General features: G+C 35.5%; 1 protein-coding gene across 2 annotated transcripts in view; it reads right to left on the reverse strand.

Annotated features, from left to right (window-relative positions):
• Positions 1-15,313, reverse strand: part of UNC13C (unc-13 homolog C) — a 147,300-nt gene that overhangs the window by 26,560 nt on the left and 105,427 nt on the right. For both annotated transcript variants that reach the window (XM_031046129.2, XM_031046130.2), the window contains 5 exons: positions 9,495-9,621; positions 8,429-8,525; positions 7,844-7,987; positions 6,769-6,846; positions 2,393-2,470 (listed from right to left, as the gene is read on the reverse strand). In XM_031046129.2, the coding sequence (XP_030901989.1) occupies positions 2,393-2,470; positions 6,769-6,846; positions 7,844-7,987; positions 8,429-8,525; positions 9,495-9,621 (524 nt within the window). The remainder of the gene's footprint in view (positions 1-2,392; positions 2,471-6,768; positions 6,847-7,843; positions 7,988-8,428; positions 8,526-9,494; positions 9,622-15,313) is intronic.

Genomic DNA, 15,313 nt, shown 5'->3' on the forward strand with positions numbered 1-15,313 from the left:
CTTGGCTACATCAGAAGAAGGCTGTTAATAAAAAACCTCATATTGTTCAAACTATTTTATTTTAATGACAGGGGAGCTGAGAGCTTATTTTTTTCTCTATTTATAGAGCTCCCTGTCCTGCAATATACAATAAGCCTGCTCTGAACATAGGGACTGCTGCCTAACTGTGGTATTTTGACTGCATAATTTGAAAGATGTACTGTTCACAATGTGACACTGAGGAGATTAACAGCATTTAATTTTTCTTAGAATTAGTTTTGCTTCAACTGAATTAGGTCTTATTATTCCACTGAAAATCATCTGACTTTTTATGCCCTCCACAAACAAGATATTAAACTATTTTCTCCCTGCTTACAGATTTTATTGCTTTCTTCTTATAAGTAACAGTTCAATAAGACAAATTTGCTATGAGAATAGCTAGGGGAGTAAGTATTCAATCTGAAGACAAACATTTTAGAGACACTTTGATACATGTGACAAAAATATAACATAAAGGCACTTTTCTTCTAGAAATTCCCCCAATGAGAAGCAACAAAACTTTGACTGTATTTTTTAGACCTCTTTTTACAGACCATGAATCAGGATGCACTTCAGGTAACAAAGCAAAAAGTATCTCCAAATTCTCTCCAAGGGCTGCACACTGCACCACATCTGTAGGAAATGTTGCTCTGATACTGTAACATCCTCATTAATATGAAAAAGGAAAGGAAAAATGATGAGAAGTGATGAGAGATTTTGAAAGAAAACTGCTATGAAAACTCCTGATTATTTTTTGACTGGATTTGTTGTTATGAAGATTTTCAGGAGCAAAAAGAAAATATTTTGAAGAGTCAAGAAAATATTCTAATATGAAAATAGTTTGATAGATATAGACATAAGGTGCTACTCTAGCCTCATCTGCCCTTATCTCCATCACAATTTATAGACACTTAGCTGTTTTTGTGATTCATGACATTTAACATGTAGGATTGGATCCAAGACCTTAATACTTTGAATCGAACATAAGAGAATGGAAGAAAAAAATTATTTGCAATATTTGCAGAGTGAAAGGGGATTAATAGGAACCACAAAAAACAGCCACGACTGGATGATAAATACATCTGTGCAAAGTCTGATATCAAATTTTTAATGACAACAAGGCTGCTGAAGTTCATTTCATGTTCTCTGCAGCAGGAAGCATTTTTGCCAAGGCAGCTTCCAGAAGCTCAGGAAGTTAATGTGTAGGTTCATTTGGCAGGTGCTATTCATTCTCACATGGAACTATCTTACCTCTGCAGCATCTCACTGTGGAAGTGGAAATATGAAAGGATGTATTTTCTATTTCTCTTTGTAACATGATCACATTAGATCGAATTTTTGTGGAACTATCAAACTACAGTCTTAAGAAAAAGAGCTGATGTATGTGTAACTTCTTTTTTAAAGCCAACTACTGATAATAAGGACAGTATATTCATGACCTAAATATTGCTTTTTAAGAAGACAGGTTTCTATAGCTTTAAAAATATGTTAATTTCTTAATTAGCTTTCAAAACAGTCAAGAACTACAATCAGCAAAGTACTAAAGCACACGTTTACATGCTTTTACTGTTGACAGGACTTCAGACACTTTTAAGTCTTCTGAAATATAAAAGGAGATAAAGCTCAGTATGCTCTGGACTGTTGTGTAACAACTCTCAGTGACATGGTGCTAAATCTTGACTACAAGCAGGCCCTCAGACATTGAAAAGTGCACTTACAAAATGTTTTATAGCTTTTTTAGAACCTCTGAAAGACTTTATGCTATCTGCCTAGTAAAACTTTTCAATTTAGAGTGTCAACTGAATGCCCAAGCATAGCTCTTTTTGATTTTAGATCAGAGGGGATTAACACAAATGCATCAATGGAAATTAGTAGGAAATGTGACTGTTCTTAGCCTTAGAGAACATGGTCAGGAATAATAAAAGATGCTTACTATCACAAACCTCATAAGAGAATCTCTCTCCTTCTTTCTTCTGCTCAGTGGATTGCAAGTCAAAGGCACCAGACAAAGACATGACACATTACAGACAAAGCACAAAGCACATATTCTATGAAATTTTCAGATACAGGCAAAACGTACCAATATGTACAAAAGCAAATAGTCCAGTACAAACATTAAAATAAAGCTGGCACACCAGATTGCAACACAAAACACACAGTGCTGACTGAACTTTACAGATCATTAGCATATTTCTGTGAAACAGTGTCAGGTCTCTCAAGTATTGTCAGGGCAATAAATATTCTTGTAGACTTTTGGTTTTTGAACATTTTGATTTTCTTTGCAAGCAGAAGTGAAGGCTGTGAGTAGGTTGCAAACACGGTGCTAATGATCTCTAAGGAACTTTGAATGAACCAGGAAAGAAATACAACTCACCTCCTTTCCTCCCATGGACTCAAACATTTTCTCAAGCTGGACTCTTAATTGTTGAATGTTGTTCATCAGGATACAGGGCTGCAAAGAGAGCACCAAATGTGAGACTGTGCATGTTATGATTCCTTTTATGCATGAATATGCATATTCACAGCCTCTGGGCTTAAGACCTATTCTTCAACAGCCCTATGTTTATACAATTGTGCTTTTCAGAGGAGAATATGAGGTTCTTGATTACCGCTGCCCTCCCTTTAATTCACACTCCTCTCTGCCCAGTCAGCAAACTTACTCTACCAGTGACTGCCCATTATGCTCTTATGACAGGAAGCTGAGAAACTTCTCCCAAATAGCTGAGCAGTTTTCAGATCTGCGTATTTCATGTTCTGGACTTTATAACCCATGTAGTTGCTAGTCATGTTCAATTCAGTTACAGGAGTGTGTTACCATCTCTTGGAGAATAGACACAATAACGATAAAAGTACTTTACAAATGAAAATAAGACCGGAGGAAAGAGATCACCAGATTGCTTTCTAGACTGATTCTTTGCAGACAGCTGACAGCATTGCAACCCAGATAATGGCTGATGCTTAGTATTTGAATAACTCAGTAGGCAGTTCTGTTGATAACAGTATTTCAGAAATGTACAGTTTACATCGCTTGAAAAGTTGGTGAATTCTGCAATAGAATTTTGTAAACATACTATTTCAGTCTAAAAATATCGTTTAAGCTCATTTTTTTAGGGCAGAACACAGAGTCACAGTGTAAAAGACAGCAACTGCTGGATAAATAGAAGGTAAAAAGTAAAACATAAATAAAAGTAAGCCACTTATTACAAAACCATGAAAGAAAAACTCTATTACTATAATTTTGTGTACTCAGATGCCATTGTATGTGAGTTTGGAATGGTGTAGGGGAAGCAATAAGACAGTACTTGGTAAAAGAATTCTAGTTGGCCAAGGTCAGTGTGATCTAGTGCATAATTGGATTAATTTAGACACAAGTAATACATTTCAATAAAACACACATATACTTTTTCCTGACAACAAGAAGGTGATGGAATGATTACAGTGATTGATACTCAGTTGTACATTCCAAGCTAACAGCATGTTAATAGCACTGAAACATGGTAGGATTAGATCTAGGTATTCTAAAGATCAGTAACATGATCTAATTACTTCTGCATTACTCTCAAAGGAATTTGGTGTCAGAGTCCTTCCCAAATAGAGGAAAAATAAACCCTGAAATTTGATCCAACTTTTTAATACTTGCATTACTGCTTCCCAGTAAAGCGTTTCATTTGTCTTCCTGCAAAAGAGCTGCCTTTGTATAATGGTTAAAATACCACCTCTCTTCCTGTCTTTTGAAAAATCCACAAACCCCACTTCTTCTATTTGTTTATCTACCTTCTATTAATTTCTGATCACTTTTTCCTTCTCTCCTATGCCATTTCCTCTCTTCTGATATATTTATTATTTTGGAAATTATCTGCAATATCACAAATCAATGATTATAGAACAGAATCATAAAATCAACTAGGTTAGAAAAAACTTTTAAGATCATCAAGTCCAACCTTTACTCCTGGACTGCCAAGTCCACCACCAACCAATGTCATTAAGGGCCTCATCTACTATGATATCTGATGTGGGAAAAAGAAACTGAATATAACAACCTGATTCTTTTCTTCAAGTCAAGTGCAAATGCCTTTGGCAATACACTGAAGCTGTGAGATAAATACTTCATATTTAGTCAGTTTTCAAAGTTTCCTTTGAGTCTGGCTAAGGCTGCTCTTTCAAAGTCTAAGTTTACCCTGGCTAAATGGAAAATTCTCTGTTACTGTCAGTAAATAACAGAACCAGAGCTTGAAAACGTCCTCATCTTATTATTTCATTATCATCTTGCCCTTCAGAATACTCTTTGCAGCAATTTACAGGAATCAGCCAGATAGAACAACACACAAAAATGAATGGCAAGAACAGTACCTAAACCCAAGTTTGCTTGTAAACTCTGACAGGAGGTAGAGAATCAGAGGATGTTTCTACATTAGATACATATCTTTGTGAAAAACATCTCTGGTATGCTTTTATTTGAACAGTTCATGTGCTCATTTTGTAATGTATAATCAAAATAGTAAAAGTATTGACTTGAAAAAGAATGCCAAATTCTAATAATAAAAAGTATTTTTTAAACCTCTTATCAACTCTAATGCACGAGATGGACTTTTAATAGTTGAGATCCACAGATCAAATGGTCTTTTATTAAGCTAAAGTATGTATTTCAAAAAGGTAGCTTCTGTTAAAAATATTTGTCCCTCCCAAGCATTTGATATAATACTTTATACCATGATCTGATACTTCATACCATGAAATATTATGAGATTAATACCATCTAAAGCCTCAGCAAACACTGGCATACCAGGTGGCTTCAGAAATCAATCACCCCAACAATTAACAAATCCCACTGGACAGGGCAAAAGATTTCACAGTTTGACTCGATGACTCAACACTATGTATCAAAACTAATTTCATGTAGAAAGCAGTAAAATTTACTTAATATTAGCATTAAATTGAGAGAAAATGAAAAAAAAATTCTCTTTTGACATTAAATTTTGAGAATAGTTATTGCTTATGTTGGATTAAATACAGAGAGATTAGTTTAGATGAAGCTTTGTTTGGACTGATTAACATAAAAGTTGAAGACATGTAATGCGTTCACTCCTCCATACTGGTGAGAGAGTATTATGTTCTCTTCAGCTCTGTATTTGCCCTGGTGGTGACAGAGGTAAGGAATATGTAGATGTATCTGGAATGTTAAAAATACATGAAGATTTGCATCCTGCTACATTAGGGAGGAAAAAATGGCAATATTCTGGGGTGGTCTATCATATATCAACTGGTATCCAGTGACAGGATGCTTGGGAATGGTTCAAAGCTGCATCAGGGAAAGTTCAGACTGGACATGAGGAAATATTTATTTATCAAGATGGTGCTCATAACACTGGAACAGGCTTCTTAGAGAGGTGGTCAATGTGCCCCAAGCCTGTCAGTGTTGAAGAGGCGTTTAGACAATGCCCTTAGCAACATGCTTTTGGTCAGCCCCAAAGCAGTCAGGCAGTTGGACTAGATTATCATTGGAAGTCCCCTTTAACCAGACTGTTCCATCCTGTTCCATAACTATTTCCTAGTGCTTCTACAGCTGTAAGACTGATGCTTCTTACACAATGGTATATAAAAATTCTACCTAATAATAAAGTTTGGTACTTTTATTTATTAATTTTATTTTAGAAAAAAATTTCTAAAAGGAACACAATGGTGTCTTTCCTAACAAATATATCTTTAGGCTGAAAAATTGGGAGGTTTAGTCTTTTGCAATGTTTCCTATAAGAGGAACCACCAATAACTGATATTGAGTTGCAATAGATATCTTTTTTATCTCTATTATTGTGTGCATATTGGTAACCCCTAGATTATGACAGTCTTTCACGCTTACAGAGAGCACCTGCAAGAATGAGCACATCCTCAAGCCACACACAGGGATGTAACAAATGCAGCCAAGATCTGTGTATGAGCCATTAAGGGCTGCAGTTTTAAAGGTGAACAGTATGAGTATGGTGCTGCAGTTATTTATCTAATCATAGAGTGATACAACATACTACTAAATACAGCAGACAGTGCTAAATGTTGCCTGCCTTGGGAGTAATAGTTTTGACCGAATATCAATAATTCTGATGAGTAAGTTTAGAAGAACAGTTTTTCTTGCTTGTGTTAAGCTATTGATAATGTCTTGATTTGTTTAACTATATTTTTAGTGTACATAACTCATTTACATCTGAGTCCACAGTAATCTAGTCCTTTGTTAGGGAGACCCTTGTAAGCAGTGAGGCAACAGAATAGCATGAAACAGAATGATTTTCTTCTTAATGCTACATAAAGTACAGAAAGTGAGTGGTAGTGGCAGAAAAGTCTGCACACATTTCCTGCACAGGGAGCAGTGATGTCATAAATTCTCTAATGAATAAATTCATAAAGAAGCAAGCCAATGCAAAATGAAACCTCAACCAAAAATATCTTCTCCTGTTTAGGAAAAAAAGATGAAGATACCTTCACCATACTCACCACTGCACATGGCTGTTATCCAAGGAGTGTTTCTGACTACCTCATAAATTTTTTTCTATTTAACTAATTCCACCCATTCCAGCTTTTACACAGCAATGTACGCAGCTACAAGAACATGCTGACCTTATTAAAAAATGAATCAAAACAAAAATCCCTTCCACCACTCAAGCTTTTTCTCATATACAAAAATTATTACATTTTGAAGAGTACAGCAAGTCATTTAAAAGTAATTTCTGAGGCAGAAACAAAACACAGATTTTTACTCACCACATTTTCTTTATCACAATACGTGCTGAAGTAACTTGAAATAATTGCAGCATACTGAAGAAGCACTTTGTTGATAGTCTAGGAGAAGAGAAGAATCTTTTAAATGGTAAAGTTCATGATGTAAAAATATAATCATAAAAAACAAAAAATTGAGGTTTATAGAAATTCTAGATTTTACAGGTGCTTACACATTTAGTCTATAGCATTTCTTTGTATATAATATCAGCAATCCCATGAGCATATTTTCAAATCCCTGCAAAACAGATGGGGGGTTGTTCTTAAAGGAGTGTAATCTTCAACAGCAAAGATACTTTTAGTCATACTGCTTTTGAGAAGCATTGACAGCTCTACTCTTTGCTATGTTGTGCATACTTAATGGAACAGTAGCAAGCTCAAAAATCCTCTATGGTGACAATGCACAGATTAAAAATATAATGGAAAAATAAGACCAAGGGAACACTGTTCAAAGCCTGGCTGCATAAGTTTACCTTACAATAACCATGTAAATAGGAACTCTGTTTGCAAATGGAAAACTGTTGCAATGGAAGAATGGGAATAAATGTAAGTGCAATTTTTTTTAAAGCTATCCGGACTAAATGGAAATATAAAGCTTGTGAGGAAATGTTACAATCCAAACAGAAAGTCTAAAAAACTGACTTTATCAAACAGCAGATAAACAGGTACCACCGCCTCAGGGCTCCACCAAAACCATTTTATTGCCATACCTTGAATTTTTCTTTCCCTTGCACTGACTAATTAGATCATTGCACTGCATTTCAGAGAATTACTCCATTAATGGAACTGTAATCAGCGTTTAGCAAGAATAATAATTGATTGCATAGCATAAACAAATATGAAATCTCAAAGAAAATAGAACTTTCTCAAATGGGTAAATGATCTTGATAAAATAGATGAAAAATGGTCTTATGCCACAGACACGTCTTTCTAAGGATTCCAGTCAGAGATAGAAGAGATTGATTCTAAATAACATTGGAACTACTTAGCTTTTTAAGTACACAGCAACCCAATGTCACTCTCTCTAAAGCTCAGATAGGATGCATTGAGTTTAATTTACCTTTGCAAATCTTCTCATTAAGTGAGACAGTGTTTCTGGATTAGGACACTCCAGTTTCCTAATAATCTCAAAACTTTGATTGAGCTGTGTGAAGACATCAACCACGGAACAAGAGAAGAGGGCATGATCTGATGTTTGCTGAAACTAGAAAGAAACATTCAAATGAGTTAATACTTGTTCAGAGATCAAGACAGTTATTAACTGATTTTCTTACAGTTAAAAGTCCTCCTAGAGTCATAAAAAGTAATAAAAAAATAAAACCTAATCTCACTAATAATACTGAGAAATGGAGCTTTTCATATTTCTATCACTTTAAAACCTCTTAAAAATAAACCCAAAGTTATCTTTAATGACATCAATATCACATCAGAGTTTAGTGAAATCATAGATTGAAGTGTATAGGGAACTTAGGGAGATGGAATTAGAGCTGGAATTTTTGCATAGGGTCATCCTCCAAGAACCACTACGGACTGTGTATCTTTGAGGTGTAACAAGGATACTGTGGGACCAAATGTACTTCTGGTTTTGCAATACTACATAACCATCTTCATACTTCATTATTTTCTTTAAAAAGGAAAGACTCACCCCGTCCTTCTTGTCTCTTTCTAGTGCTCCATGAAGAAATTCCATTGAGACATCCTCATTTTCATCCAGCCACTGAATGACAAATGGTTCAAACCACCTCAAAATTAAAAACAATTTCGTAAAGTGAGTACATTCCACAAATACCCTGAGAGAGAGATGCTGCACCACGCAGCAGTCTGGCACCATGCAGCAGTCTGGCACCACGCAGCAGTCTGGCATCTGTGTCTTCACATCTGTTCTAGTTGCTAAAAAGTCATCCTTTAAAAATTTTTGTCATTGAAGACACCGTGGCTACTAAAATGTCTTTCAAGTTCCATTTCACGTAGCCACCAGAAAAATGTGCCCATGTTTTGCAGGGGAACATATTCTGTGCAGTATTTTTATTTTAGTGCCTTTTATCCATGTTGGTTCTTTGTTAACATTTATTCTTTAATTTGTATGTGAAATAACTCAGATAAAACTTTGCTTCCACACAACATCAGCTGTGGTTTATTTTTCTTTAGTCTATTTTTAAAAAAATTAATGCAGTAACAGGCCCCAAAACATCTCAGCAAATCGGCAGACTGGCAGAAGATCAAGGAATGAGATTAAGGATAGCTCATAGACAAGGACAGGATTGAATGTACTAAATGAAGGAGGAAATGCGAAATTGAAAGCAGCTGAATAGTAACCCAGCACAGCAAAACTACCTTCAGTAGCATATCCCATTAGCATTGTATCTTTACCCAAATTTGGGTGTGAAACAAATGCAGGGGCCTATAACTGCTTCTGTTCTCACATTTCATGTCTTCCTCAGGCATTTTCTGACCAAAATATTTTGTCATTTATGAAGACCTGCAGTTACAACAGTTGGACCAAGTGTCCTATGAAACAGCTAATCACACTTTAAATACCCAGACTATTTAATTTGATAATATGAAGAACTAAAGAGAGGAAGTGCAAAAAGTAAAGAGCTGTCAGTGCTACACACCTTGAGATCCTGCACAAACTTGAGCATAAACGTTTGACCAAAATGAACCTTGCACCAAGACCAAACTCACAGGAAACTTCCCTGTACACTACTTACAGAGAGTATTCAGGCACCGCATCCTTGAAACCAGAGAGTTCTCGCACATATTCGTTATAAAACCATTTCACTTTGAAGTGCAAATTCATATAATCCGTGCTTTTGCATAACCACTGCTTTTCATGTTCTGCAATAAAAGGAGTTGAAATAAAAGCATTTAATAGCATTCTAACTGTAAATATCATTCTTGTGCCTCAGCCTACAAGTGACAGAAGTATATAGTACTTGTATTTTAGAACACAAGTGATTTCTTTTTAGAGATAATGGTACCTATAGTTTCAATCTTCAGGTTCTGAGGAATCTGAGATTCTTTTTAACTCTCTTCACTGTAGTGAGGAAACCCCCCGAATTTTCTGACTTCCTGTCAGCAGATTCTTCTTTGGTTGTTACAAAATGGTTAAAAAGCTGTGTCAGGTATCAAGTTAGAAGGTGCAGCTACAGTTGTGTGGTAGCCAAATAAAGTAACAGATATATAAACGCCAGTCCTGTATGAATCTGTGAAAACCTGCATTAGTAAATAAGCTGCTTTTATCACATATGATTAAGGAAAAGAAAGAGGGATCTCCACAGGTACCATCTCTCTGAGGAGTCATGTGACTTGCACATTCATTTTTTTCCCAGATCCCTAAAAAGTGACCTAATACAGATGTTCTATAGGAATGACATTCTTGTGTAAATAGTATGTAGTAAGAACTTAACTTTTCCAAAACTCCTTTTTGCTCCTTACTTCTGCTTGCATTATAACAGTATCTCACATTTTTCACATCTATATTTGGATATGAACCTGATTTTTTGCAACAGCAGATGTATCCCATCCTCAGTCATACACACGTGAACATACCATTTGGTTCTCTGTCGGTGTAAGCGTGCTGTGAAATATATATTCTGTGTTTTCAGATCTGAACAGGGACTTTAACAGGCAATGTTTAGTTTAATTATTCTGCTAAATCAATACTCCAGTAATATCACCATGCCATAAAAGAAGTGTTTCAGAAGCATATTATTATGCAGTGAATTGTAGGAATCAGCTTATAAAGGGCCCCTGTGGGCTCTTGCTGCCTTTTTAACATTATGTTAGCATTTTCACCTTCACTGCCTTTTCATCACACTACAGAAAAATCAGTAAATCAGTTTCTGTCTAAATATTGCCTTTATTCATGCCCTGAGCATAACGCCATTGGCTACTAACCTGAAACAGAACCACAGAGAGAAAGGTGTTTGCCTTCTCTCATGGTTCTTTATACAGACCTAAGGAGTCATATTTTTATGCTGGTAGGAGTTTTTCCACAATTTACTATTATAGACAGTTAGGTGACAAAATATTTGCTCAATAAAACGTAGTTCTTAAAAGTGAGACCAGTCTTTGACTGAGAACAGTTACCTCATTGCTATCAAATTCAATGCACACCTACTGCTTAAGTCATTATTAAGAAAAATCTCTTATACTGCAAACCAAGAGAGTGGAAATTCTGAAAGGAATAGCATTTTTGCATTCAAACATTGTATGAATGCGATATTAGACTATACAATGCAACTTAAGGAAGTTTGCTGTAGGATCATGAACTAAGCAAATACTTATATCAGTTTTAGAAATAAGCTGTTGTCAATGACAAGCAAACTTATCCAGGAGGGTACAACATACATAATACCATTCATTGGCATATTTTTTTTTTAAGATCTAAATTGCCACGCATTAGAAATGAGCACAGAAGTCATTAATGAATAATTGTGTTGGTTTGGTTTTAAGTCTCTTGGGATGTTACTTGTAGTTACATAAAGTGAAGCATGCATCCTCAATTCCTAATATTAACCTATGAGAACATCAGAAAATACTTCATATGGTCTGAAAAGTCATTTTGTATCCATGCATACTACCTCTTCAGCTTATATAAAACAAAAAACAAAGAAAAGAGGTGCCCACATGAGTCAGCCCATGACAATTTTACCTGGATATCAGATGGGTTTATCCATAGCAACCATGGATTTCAGTTAGAAAGCAGAGGAGAACATCATTGTAGGCCTTGTGAATTTAGATTAGGACCCACAGATTGCTTTCTGAAGAAATATATAGGTTTGCACAGTATATAGGTTTGCAGTTTGGAGATCTGTGTCTTTTTTTCCTGTAAGGAAAGCTGGCACTATGTTTTCCTATACACATACATCAGTTTTGGACTTTCTGGAAGACAGATGTAGTAGCTGCACAATATGACTCTTTAGTCCACTAGTGCTTTGCAAAATTATTATGATGCTGAGTCAGTCTTGAACTAAACCTGCCAACTGTACACTATGCAAAAGTGCTCAGCAGAGATTATGATAGAAACACCAGACCTCTCTCACAACAGACTCTAAGAACCACCAGTATAGCAAACCTAGCATTATTAAACTTTTCTTATATGCTACTTTTATGAAATGGTCCTTGTAATGCAATATATCCTTATAAGCATCTATTAAATTACTGAGTTTCATGACGAGGATATTTTTGGTTCTATATTCGATGCTAGCATCATGAATTGAAAAAATACTGATAATATTTCTATAAAATGTAAAATATGTAAACCCTAATCTGTGCATATGGGGCACTTCAGATGCTTTTACCTATCACAGCTGCAGAGTATCTTTTTTTCCAGTACTGATGACACTGAAATCAGCTGTTCAGGTGCTGTTTGTGTAACTGAGAAAGAAGAGAGATTTTAAAAAAGACTGTTGTGTGGAATGAATTAATATATGCAAATGTGTTTGGTGTATGCTGAAATTAGCCAGGGACCTGGTAACACTGTATTTAGCAAATAATCTAATTGCAAGCAACTGTTCTTTTAGAGGTAAGTGTATACAGAGACACTGCAGGAAGGACTGTAAACTAAAGTACTTTCCTCACAGGCCTGTGATCAAACAGCAATGCTTTGGAATCATGTTTGATTTCTTGCTCAATTTTCAGCAGGTGCTAAAGAAAGCAGAGAGGATTTTCTTAAAGCAGCAAACACAAAGAAACTGCAATACAACTATTATGCTTTGGTCTGATGTTTGTAGTGTTACAGTATTTTGTCAGTGAAGTCATAATGACTTATTAAGCAGAAACATCTACATGGGATAATGCCTTTTAAGAAGCTGGAACAGAATCTCATTCACTACAGAATCTTTTTTCCTTTTTAACACTATGGCAGTAACATCACCCTGAGTAACCATGTAATTTCTGATATGTATTACTTGCTAAAAAATGGTAATCTAACAACCCTCATAAATATGAACACTTTAAATATTCAGGCAGTCAATCGCATTTTGTTCAACTCTAATTTTCCTTCATTGGGGTAAAAAAGTTAAGAGCAAATTAATTTTTTTACTATAGCAGTTTCCTAGCCACTGTTTATTGTAACAGCATGCAGCAAAACTGCTTGAATGATTCCAATAAAGTGATTTTAACTAACAATGTTATTAATAAAGCCAGTTTCCAGGCTTTAAAGATGTTTCAGAGATGAATAACTACAACAAAGAGTATTTACATATAGCAAATTCATTATATCACAATCTGTTAGCTTGACTGTTACATACATGCTATTGCACTACAATTTATTAAAATGGAAATGATTGGCACTAAGTATAAGGGAATTGTGTTTCTATTAATTGCAAAATTTGCCATTAAAACTCATGTTATTTTTAACCATTGTGCTTTAATTCCCCATTATCTGCAGTAATTACTTAGCAATCATTAGAGACAACCAGCTGCATATTTTGTCTATTTCTTTCAGAACTGCTGTTTCAGAAATCCCACTATTTCCAAACTTTCACTAGTATAAGTGGGAAGCATCTGCACAGCACTGAGTATGGCTAGTGGAAGAAGAGATGTTGAGGAATGAGACTGAGTATGCATTGGTATTACTCCCTGAGTCACTCAGAAACATTACACCAGTAAGATGCACCTACGATTTGGAGAGAAGTAGAAGTAATGTTTTGGGTACTTGATCCCAATGCATTTTCCCTCTAAAACAGGAGTTGGCTAGTTGGCTGCTATGCCAGTGACTCTTTTAATATGGGTATTCCCCTTACAGTGGTCTAAACTTAATCTCTGCACTGTTGAAATGAACTGGAAAATTCCACCTGAATGTAACATAGGATCAGGCCACAGATGAAGAAAAATGTCAACTCAAACAAATTTCATAACCAATTTAGAAGAAAACATTACATTAGATACTTCATCCCCGGGTTCTTGTAACTTGCTAAAGGGAATGGAAGTCACTGGTTATTAACTGAAATACAGAGCAGGACACAACTAATTGATATTTACGTATAATTTACATTGATTTTGGTAATTTGAAACACTATTGGCCTTTCTGAAAGGTCTCTGTGTCATGATAAATATAATAAACTTCCATCATTACTTCCTTTTTTGGATTGTACTTACAACTGGTTCACAAATAACCCCCCACACTTTTCCTTTTAAAAATATATTGTGTCCTCCATAAGCAACTTCTACACATTCAATCTTTCCTCTGCATTTACTTGGAATTTTTCATCAAAATACCTTTGAACACTTCACAGACATTACGGATTACACCTTGAACAGCTCCATGAGGTGATTAAGCTGCCCTATTACATTATACAAAGGGGAAACTGAGAGATAAGTGAGACCAAGAAGATTTATTAAGGGAACATACATAAATTATGAAAGGCAGTCTAGATCTTGTTCAAACATTTCTTAACCACACAGTCATATTTCCTTACTGAAGAGGGACCAGGGAAGGAAGGCAGACTGTCTCCTTCTGAATTGTTAGAAAAGAAGAGATTTACTGTTACTTTGTCTTCTTGCCTGCAGTGGAAGTGGTCTAATCAATCCTTAATGCAGTGCACTTTAAAAGCTGATATGGCATTGCCCTTTATATTCAAGGATGAGCTCTAAAAGTGAGAGGCCATTTGTTCAGAGTGCTCTGCTTTGCTTCATGTTTCACAGCAGATACAAGTGCATCTGTAAAGGCAGAATTTCACCTCACTTTCTGTGCCTGGTAAACCACTTATGGGAACTTGGTAGGCATCAAATACAAATGTTACATACTATCTAACAGATGCAACATGTCAGACCATGAGGGATTGTGTGAACCCGCTCCAAACAGCCCTATTTTCTACCACAAAATGCTGCATTTAACATTTTTACCCACTAGGTTATACTGTCTACGTAATCCAAATTACTTTAAGCAAATTATCTTTGATATCTTAGCATTACTGAGTAGCTTTTTTCCTCCTTATTGAAAATTTAGCCTATTAGTCTCATCAATTAATTACTACTTCACAGCCAAATACTCCAGAAAAGTTCCAGAAAAGTGGATAGGTATATCACCAACAGGGCAGCTCAGGATATAAAATACACAGCTTACATAAACTTGTTCTGTCCTGCTTGCAACCAAGACAAACACCTATACAGCAAACACCTATACAGCAAATAATAAGATCAACTTCTGTATAACATTTACCCTTCAGCACCACATCAGAGTGAAATTTATGTACACAAAAGAAACAGATCAATAATATTAAAAGAACAAACACTCAGAGACAAAATTCTGTCTTTGGATATACATGACTACTATTGAGTATAGATGGAAATAAGGCCTTCCAAGGATTCCAAGGACTGAAATAATCTAAATAGTACTTTATTTCTGTTAATGGAATTTTTGCTCTGTACGTGAATTGACCATGGAAAGCCTAAGAAATTGCAAGCTATGAATGGAGCAGAAGAAATGGTCCATCCTATCAGATACCAGGTCTATGGTGATGACTAAAGCCCCTGTTCTGAAGAATATTATGGAAGTTTCAAGTACTCCGTACAGAAATTT

This window comes from Melopsittacus undulatus, chromosome 9 (genome assembly GCF_012275295.1).
Source record: "Melopsittacus undulatus isolate bMelUnd1 chromosome 9, bMelUnd1.mat.Z, whole genome shotgun sequence".
NCBI lineage: Eukaryota > Metazoa > Chordata > Aves > Psittaciformes > Psittaculidae > Melopsittacus > Melopsittacus undulatus.